The 10,020-nt window shown below is 32.7% G+C and overlaps 1 protein-coding gene across 22 annotated transcripts in view; it reads right to left on the reverse strand.

The window, feature by feature from the left end:
• Positions 1-1,727: 1,727 nt before the first annotated feature.
• Positions 1,728-10,020, reverse strand: part of LOC124946660 (tensin-3-like) — a 171,964-nt gene continuing 163,671 nt past the window's right edge. For 18 of the 22 annotated variants that reach the window (XM_047487692.1, XM_047487702.1, XM_047487737.1 and 15 more), the window contains 10 exons: positions 9,426-9,639; positions 9,049-9,240; positions 7,214-8,044; positions 6,229-6,578; positions 5,708-5,797; positions 4,367-4,475; positions 4,070-4,256; positions 3,555-3,920; positions 3,045-3,327; positions 1,728-2,912 (listed from right to left, as the gene is read on the reverse strand). In XM_047487692.1, coding sequence (XP_047343648.1) covers positions 2,753-2,912; positions 3,045-3,327; positions 3,555-3,920; positions 4,070-4,256; positions 4,367-4,475; positions 5,708-5,797; positions 6,229-6,578; positions 7,214-8,044; positions 9,049-9,240; positions 9,426-9,639 — 2,782 coding nt within the window. In that variant the 3' untranslated portion in view covers positions 1,728-2,752. The remainder of the gene's footprint in view (positions 2,913-3,044; positions 3,328-3,554; positions 3,921-4,069; positions 4,257-4,366; positions 4,476-5,707; positions 5,798-6,228; positions 6,579-7,213; positions 8,045-9,048; positions 9,241-9,425; positions 9,640-10,020) is intronic. The other 4 variants (XM_047487775.1, XM_047487728.1, XM_047487866.1 and 1 more) reach the window with 4 other exon arrangements.

A 10,020-nucleotide genomic window follows, 5' to 3' on the forward strand; every position in this document is an offset into this window, starting at 1 on the left:
TATTTCCTTTAAGGCGCCAAGGGTATTTTTTTTATTTACAATTATTTATAATATCGTCCACTTCATTTAACGGAGGAGTACGATATATATGTATGTATATATATATATATATATATATATATATATATATATATATATATATATATTATCGAAGTTTATATAGTATATAGTATTTTTATATAACTACATGTGTTTATATGTATACGTATGCTCTGTAACGATGTAACATTTTTATTAAATATTACTCGAGAGTCTCAAGTACGATATAATAAATAGAATGTATCATAATGGTAAATATAAATTTAAATTTATATTTATTATATGAAAATAATTAAAAGATGAAAAATTCTTATGTCAACGAATAAAGTTTTTTCTTCTTTTCTTTTTCTTTTTTCTTCTTCTTTTTTTTTGTGAATAAGATAAGCGAAACGTTTCGTTGATATGAATTCTTTTTTTTCTTTTATTTATTTATTTTTTACTTTTATAATGAATACAATTCTGAATTTATATCCACCTATTTTGATACATCCTGTATGTGTGTATGTATATATATATATATGTGTGTGTATATGTATATATATATATATGTATGTATGTATGTACGTATATATGTATGTATTTCTACTAACTTTCGGTATAAGTTTAAATTACGTTTAACGTATCAATTCATTGCGACTCTTCGATAAATTTCATATACGTTCATTTTAAGTTTAGTGTTGTTAGATATAATCGGTTAATGTGAAATTTTTTTGTCAATGAAAAATATTTATTAAATAATAAAACGAAAGTAAAATAATTCGACGATCGCATCGAGCTGTACGAAATCAAGATAATGTGACAAAATGATTGTGTATAAAAGAAAGAAAAAAAAAAAAGAAAAAAGGAAGAAAGAAAGAAAAAGAAAAATAGAGAGAGAGAGAAAGAGAGAGAGAGAGAGAGAGAGAGAGAGAGAGAGAGAGAGAAAAGAATTATCACAAATTATCTGTAAATTTGTGAAAATATTTATTTATGTATAATACGCAGTTTTATCAAAAGAGAGATTATCGTTCTTTCGAATTCGTTCAATGCTTATGGAAGATCTAGCATCGCTTTAATACATTCGCGTATATTAATTCTTATGACGTGTAAATGCATACATGCATTTAATTAGAAAGGAAAAAGAAAAGAATAGAATAGAATAGAAAAGAAAAGAAAGAAGAAAAAGAATATGTCAATAAGAACAAACGGAAAAGGAAATTTTACGTAAGAAAATATTACGTTCACTTTCGATTAATAATCGATATAATTAATTATCGATTAATTTTCACGCGTCCTTCATACACATCATTTTTACGAGAGGATTTATTTCTTACGAAGTACGATAAAGATCGAGAAATTTTTTTTGTAATATTTGCAATCCAAAGGAAAAAAAAAAAAAAAAAGAAAAAGAAAAAAGAGAAAAGAAAAGAAATAAAAAGAAAAGAAAAAAAATACTGTAAATGAATTTTATGAAACAATTTATATTCTCGTACACTCTTTACGAAATATTATAAAAATCGAGAAATATTTAAAAGATATTTATACAGATTTTAAATGAATTTTGATTTTACTGAAAAAAATTTATATTTTATAAAATGACCTATAATTTATATGCGTATATGTATATATATATATATATATATTTTTTTTTTTTTCGACATTACCCTACTTCGTATCGTTCGTTAATCGTCACTATGATATTCTCTACGTTTTAAATAATAACAATGTAACGATGGTTATAACAATGATTTTTTTTTTGTGTTTTTTTTTATTTTTTTTTTTCAAATTCTCTTTCAATTCGTATGCGAGGACGAATATCGAAATGAAAGGAATAATATTTCAGCTAATTTCTTCGTTTTAATCCATTCGCTTAATCGTATTACGTTATCATTGTGTTTCTAAAGATAGATCAAAAACTCGAACGTTCGTTTTCCTATATAGTGATCATAACAACGATTAGATCGTTTATATATCTACTCATAGTAACTCGTACAGATTTTTGCATTTAACTCAATCTATTCCAATCGTATCTACTTATATCTCTCAAGTATACTTCTTTTTTTTTTTCTTTTTTTTTTTCTCTTTTTTTTTTTTTTTTTTTATGATGAACTACATTTATTTGTCATTTTACGTGACAATTTAACGATTCGCGATCGCACAGATAACACGTTATTATTTATCGTTGGAATTAGATGACTTGTTTTGATACATTTTCTATACGAGAATCGAAATTTTCTTTTCTTTTTTCTTTTACATTTTTTTTTTTTCTTTTTTTCATTTTATTTTGTTAACACACGCATCTCTCGTAAATTAATAGGATTTTTAATTCTTCTTTTTTTTTTCTCTCCTTTTCCCTTGTTTTCTCAATTTGTTGTTGTTTTTTTCTCTCCCTCGGTCAAATACATTCGTTAATTAATTAATTAACAATTTCTTATCGCTTTTCAAGCGACAAGCTATGCCTTAATTTAGAATAAATTAAGATTTGAATTTTTTTTCTTTTCCCTTTTCTTTTTTTTTTTTCTTCTTTTCTTTCTTCTTTGTTTGTTTCTTCACTTTTTCCTTCAGTCAAACATCAATTCGAAGTGTAATAATTTTTTTATAGCTTTTCAAACGACAAACCTTTTTCTCATTGACGATGGATTATTAATATCTTTCATTATTGCGAAATCATCATTTCTTGTTTGTATATATCGATTAGGTCGTAAGAATGACATAATAATCGACGAATCGTAATTTATACGATATTGGCTTTAGCGATCGAGTTGCCCATCATGACTTTATTGACGAAATTAACGATGGCCGTTGCTGGTTGTTCCGGTTCCAGCTCGGCGAACACGTGACATTGATTGTCTGATTTGTGAGCGGGTTTTCTTGCTACGAATCCGAAGCAACGACTAGAAAGAGAAAATAGAAATGAGAAAGAAACATTAGAAATTAAATGAGAGATAAGAAATGATGTTATCAAAAAGAAAGAAAAAACTAAGAAAAAAGAAAAACCAAGAAAAATTAATTCAAATGATACTAACTGTGCGCTGATTGGTCGTCCAATATCTTCACCGGTAAAATCCCAAGTACGTTCATCAGTATCTAAACCGCAATAACTGATGTTGTTCGTAGGATAATGTCTACGGAAGAATAATTTCCTTGCGTTATCCGTCAATGTTATACCTTGAGTGGAGACCTTGAAATGAACGATGGTCGCACTCGGCAAAGGTTTTTGTTCGAACAAAGTACTTATAGCTTTTTTGATAGCTTGAGGCCCGGTCAAGGATTCTGTGTCGACGGTGAAAAGATAAAGAACGTTGCAAGCTATAACAAAAAGAAAAAAAAAACTATATATATATATATATATATAATCATAAATATTATTTCTATTCATCAAGAAATATTACTCTCCTATAGTAAAAAAAAAAGGAGGAATTTGGAAGGAGTACGAGTGTGGGATTATTATTGTTGTTGTCGTTGTTGTAAAAAGGAAAAGAAGGAAAAGAAGACTGGGGAGGGGGGAGGAGGGAAAAAAAGTTCTTATAACTGACCAGCTCCCTGTGCAAGAAGTTGTTGTGCACTATTCGTAGCGGGCGAATCCAAAGCTCTAGCAGCAGCTTCTGGTTCAGGTACTAACAGTTGACATGGTAATGCCATTGCCATCAAGCTGTGTTGATAAACTAATGCTGACAAAGAACTAAAAACTGGTTCGTTCGCGCATCCCTTCAGTCTGACTCCACGTGAGGTTGGCTCGATCAAGAAATGCCTGACGAGTTCGCTTGATGGATCTCTAGGACTACTAGGCGCACCAGGTGGTGGTGTTGCCACTTTCAATGCTAAACCAAACGCACCCGGGAAAGAATTGCTGTCTCTTACTACGAACGTACCCGGTGTGGCATCCTTCAGCATTGAGATTGCTATAAAAAGAACAAAAAAAAAAAAAAGGACAAGGAATAAATAAATAAATAAATAAATTAATTAATAGTGATAGAGATGAATGAATTGTGTATATGTACGAATAAACATGAACAATGTACGAATGAAAAAACATTGTAAAAATTTATACCTTGTTCTCGAGATATATTTGGTTTGTACCAGATCCTGCTGGTATCTCGTACGAATTTTACGTTAATGTCAGCGACCTCTTGAGGTTCACTGTTCGAATGAATACTCGAACGTCTTGATCCATAATACTGCACCTGTGGAGACGACTGACCACCACCACTGTTGATAGATGTGTACGACGTAGCACTCTACATGTCGATATTTAAGTAAATAAATAAATGCGTACATAAATAAATAAATATATATATATACGTATATTCATTTTATTAATTAATTAATTTTTTTAATAATTAATTACCTTCGGACTTTGGGCAAATTCAACGTGAGTTGGAGTACCAGGGCTATGTGAAATAGCCTGAGCCTGTGATATCGCAGATTCGCCTATCGGAGAAACAGGTCGGTCCTTGCTGCAATGAAAATGTACAAATCGTTTTTAAAAATGGATTTATTATAACGACGAAACTCTCGATACATTCGTGCAAGCCAATGATTTATAAATGGTATAAATCTCGTGCAGAAGTAACGACGTAGCATCGTGATCAAACGTTGAAACGCGTGTGTACGCTCTATATAAAGAGCGATAAAGAGATTCGTAGAAGATCAACGACAGTGAGTAAGCAGATGTTATTAAAAGATGGATTAACAGGAGGAAATGTTTGTGCGCGCGCGCGTATATATGCGTCCGCTCGCACGAAAAATAGAGACAGAGAGATAAAGAGAGATAGAGGTAGAAATAAAGAGAAAGAGAGAGAGAGAGAGAGAGAGAGAGAGAGAGAGAGTACACAGCAAGAAAAAGAGAATAATACATATAAGATCTATGTTCTGGTATGATTTTGCATGAGAATAAAGGATCAAAGAAATGATCTTTTTATTTCGTTCCTTTTTGCAATGTTTCTAATTCATTTATGCACGTTCCGCACTGAATTGCATAATATTATAATAGAATGCTATACTAACTCACGATGCAGGAAGGAAAATTTCAGCTCACGTTAGTTAGCTTTTCATGAAAAGTGCAATAACACGTAAGACCTTTGTGCAATCGTATTATAAATTATTTTCAAATCGATATTTAAATCATCGGAATTAGATTGTTTTGTGTGCATTTAGAGAAGATATATATCTATATATACATATGCATTTCTCGTGGAAATAAAGTCACGATCGAATTGCTTATTATATTTTTGTTTGTTATATATATATATATATATATATATATATATATATATATAACAACATTGATATTTATGGTTCGTTTGCGTTAAGATTATATATACATATATATAAAATATTTATATACGGGATCCGTGCAGTCGCATACTCGTATGTATATACATAACGCTTTAATGTAACGCAGTTGATCGTTAGTGTGCACTAACACGTAGCTTGTTTAGTAACACCACAGGAATACAAATGTGTAATGGGGGGAGGGGGGGTGGAGGCGGTAGGGAAAAAAAACAAATAAAAAAGAATGAAAAAGAAAAAAAAACAACAACACAAAAAAGGAAGAAAATGAAGTGTATCCTAGTGATCCGGTACACGATCGACACCAATAAGGATTATTGTTATTCATAGTATCACTCATGATCTTTGGTATATCAACGATCTCGAAAGGTATCACATACTTTTCGTAATATATTACCTATAGTCGAACGACGCCGATTGGTTAGTGAGCGGCCATCGTTTGTTATGCGTTTGTTTAAGCGGCCCGCTTGCTGGGAAACTCAAGCGTCTAGAATAACGAATATCATTCTTCATTCATCGTCGTCTCATTCATTTATGATCGAATTATATAATAGATCAATTTAAATGTCATATCTTTCTTTTCTGTTTTTTTTCTTTTTTCTTTTCTTTCCTTTTATTTTTATTTTTATTTTTATTTTTATTTTTCCCTGCGACATTATGGACTATTCATTAAATAAAAAAACACAGAAATTGATCAACGAAATCCTGAAATTATTATATTATACGTATAGCCTATTCGTTGGCTCGATCGAAGCTCTCCATCTCTTTTCTTTCTTCTTCTTTTTTTTTTTTTTCTTTCTTTCTTTCTGTCTTTTGCTTCGTTCAAACGAATACAAATATAATATAAATTAGGATGAAAGAAAAGAAATGAAATGAAATGAAAAACGATGAAAAATATAAACAATTCAATGTTCTTACCGTTGTGTTGTCGGACTCTTGGGTGGAAGTCCCGTTTCCTTAGAGACTTCCCTTCGCTCCTCAATGTAAATCGTTCGTTCGGCATTATAATTTCCAAGATTGTTGTTGTTACTATTACCACCAGTAGCTTCCACTCCGGTAATATTATTATTATTGTTGTTGATGTTGTAACTATTGTTGGACATGACATAGCCACGATCGGAAGCGAATGTTACAGTTGGCGATGCGTTATTGACATAAGGAGTACGTGGATGTACAGGGAATGCAGGTGTTTGCGGTCTCGAAACTCCTACTGTACTTCCGGGACTGACGCTTCTCTCGGTCCACGATGACGCCGAGTCATTGTGGGACTAAACAAAAGAAAATATAAGAACGATCACCTTAATACAAAATATTGCCTTCTCTTTCTCTCTCATTCTCTCGATCACAGGGAGAAAGAGAGAAAGAAAGAAGAAAAGAAAACAAAAGAAAAAAAAAACAAAACAAAAAATTCAAGAAAAAAGATTTAACTCGTTCGACGTGAAAAACAGGATCGTGCAGATAATAATCGATTAAAGATAATTATATATACATATATATATATACATACGTATATATAATTATATATGATGTTGAAACGGTTCTATGTGCGTACCAGGCTAAGCAATGCATTTTCCAAGTCTGTTTGGTGCTAGGAAACAAACGGATGCTAATGAAATTTCTAATATATATATAAAAAAAGAAAAAAAAAGTTTTACGTGCGTTTCACCCGATGAATATCATTATTAGGAAACAAATACATATCCGAGTACGTAGTATTCTTATTTTCAAAAAGGAGTACGATCAGCACACCGTGTTTATGCGCTCATTATGTGTATGGATGTAACGTGTACGTTTGGGTATGCATGTGCTCGTTTAAGATATTCTCCTTTGGTAGTAATCCATCAATTAAGCTCAAGTTTAATTCGCGCGTGACGATTGAGAATGTTTGCGTGTAAGGACAAACCTGGGTACAATTCTGCCATGCTTTTGGCGACTGGTTAGGGGAACAATTAGTGGCAATGCTAGCGACGTTGTTGTTGACCGTTGTCGCGGTCGCATCGATAGTTGTATGACCATGATCATTCTCAATCTTGTTAGTCGCGGAATTGGATGAGGGTGAGCGAATAGGCGATATCTCAGCCAATGATCGAATGAGGCTCACGAGAGGATCTCCTTGATTAAGTGGGACAGATGTTTGTTGATCGACCACCGCCAAAAGTCCTCCTTCATTTTGGCCACTGCCATTGTTGCTTCTGTCGTTTGTTGTCGTCATTGTTGTCATTGTTGTCATTGTTGTTGCTGTTATTGGCGTTGTCACTGTCGTCGTTATAGTTGTTACATCGTTGTTATAATTTCTCGAATAATTTTGATACGTCGTTGTTACGCGATTTCTCGACTCCGGTCTCGACGGTCTAGCCAAAGTTCCAAAACTTTTCTCGTGAATAATTGCCCGTTTGCTTTGTTCGTGACCATTTTCCATGGTGCTGGAAATGTTATTCATCCCGTTGTTATGTTGTTGTTGTTGTTGTTGTTGCTGCTGCTGTTGTTGCTGCTGTTGCTGTTGCTGCTGCTGTTGCTGCTGCTGTTGTTGTTGTTGTTGATGTTGTAGGAATTGTTGTTGTTGCTGTCTATGCTCGCGCAAGAAGGCATCGGTACGTGCAAAACTATCGCTTCTAGATTCTGGACGAGGTGGTTGTTGCTTCTCCAAGTTAACCGGACTATCCGATCGACGTTGCATTCCTGTGCTTAAGGGTGGATCGGCTGCAAATACTGCGCGAGGGGATGACGGAGGGCTCTGGAAAGCAAGCCAAGCGCTTCATGCTAGGAAACTAGTGTTCTATCACCCCTTTTCGTTTTTGCATTTTGTTTAGATACATAAATTATCATTACCGTTATATTATATGATCATTATGATTATTATTATGATTATTATTATTATTATTATTATTATGCTTATTATTTATAATGAATTATGTATTTATACGTGTAAGTATACATCATCGGTGGAAGTGCAAAAGAAAAGGAGGTTTTTCAAAGCGGAAATTCTATCGCAGCTAGCTAGCTGTAATATTGTATTCGTCGTTGTGTATGTTGATCATTGGAGTTCTAATTCTAATTTTAAGCTTAAAGCATTACCGACCGAATGGGGGGGGGGCGGTGGTGGTGGGGGGTGAGGGCTGGGAGTTTGAGTAAAGGCCCTTTTTTTTTCATTTTGCTTCTAAACGTATCTATCTAAATATCTAAACAGTGCATTCTTGGACTATCGTACATACATATATATAAATATATATATATATATATATATATATATATATATATATATATATATATATATATATATAACATTAATAAATTTGATGTAAAGTGCAATCTATCGTGCCACTGTATTTTTTTGTACTATCGTTTTTACATGAACATTTATTTGAAAATTTTTATCATATAGATCATGAAAACGTTTATCGAATTAATATCACCGATCGGTATGATATTTTTAAATGAATAAAAAGATAAATGAAAGAAAGAAAGAAGATTTATATAAAAGAAGAAAACAAAATGAAGAACGATGAATATTCAAGTATATTCTTACTTTGTTCTTTTTCTTTTTTTTTTTTTTTTGATACCATCATTTATGCGTAGAAAATTTTGATTGAATGATCGACGTAAACAACGTGCACGATGAATTTCACCGATCGGTATGACATTTTTAAATGAAAAAAAAAAAAGAAAAAAAAACGAAAACAAAAAAAAAAAAAAGAATAACAAAATGAAAAATGATATGATCCAAGCATATTCTCTCACCTGACCGTCGCTGTACTTTCGATACTCGTAAGCTCTCTTCACAGAGACGAATGGTCGTTCGTTCATGCTTTCGGCTCTTGGTCTGCCGAGAATACCGCTACTAGTGCTGCCATTGTACTTACGACTACTCGATCTTTGCGGGAGCAAAGGACTCGCCGGTGCTGAGGTGTAAGGGGTCGTTTTCGTTTGGGTCTGGTAGATGAGAGAAGAAGAAAAAAAAAAAAAGAAGAAAAAAAAAAGAAAAAAAAATGAGAGAGAGAGAGAGAGAGAGAGAGAAAAAAAAAGAAATAAGAAATGAAAAGAAGTAACAAAATAAAAGACGATTTAATCTACCTAAAATATTGTAATCGATTGAAAAATCGTTTCTAATGATCTACCTGATTAGAAATTGAACTTGGTATCCATGTATCGTCGTCGTCGTCTAATACTGCCGAATCGCTGGCATAACCGTCATGCCTTAATCTTCCCCTTTGATAACTACGAAGTTCTCCGATAACACGATTTCCAGTTTCCTGTCGCCATATTGTTTTAGGACTTTTCTCATCTCTCCTCGCGGCCAGTTTCAATTGTTGTTGCCTCAGCCAAGATAATCTATAGTAACGATTCAATGAAATTATGTTAATAATGTCTTAGGATATCGCGTTGGAATAGTTTCCGCTATATAATCATTATTTTACTTTCCCATCTCCAGTCATTCGACCAGTCAACCCTCGTCCCACCATTTCTTATCGATAAGTTAGCTACGACAATTGTGTCCGAACATTCCTTCGTACTTTCTTATCTCATTTAAACTTCCATATTAGTGCTTGAAATCGGCTAACACAATGAACAATGCGATGGACTATGATACTATCGGAACTAACGGTGAATAAAGAGAATGTAGAAGGTAATCAGTGTAAGTCACGTTACAGTTCGATGGATACGATAACTATGTTTCAAGAATGGACAAAACTTTTTTCGATAGTTCATTCA

Source organism: Vespa velutina, chromosome 1 (assembly GCF_912470025.1).
Source record: "Vespa velutina chromosome 1, iVesVel2.1, whole genome shotgun sequence".
NCBI classification, from domain to species: domain Eukaryota; kingdom Metazoa; phylum Arthropoda; class Insecta; order Hymenoptera; family Vespidae; genus Vespa; species Vespa velutina.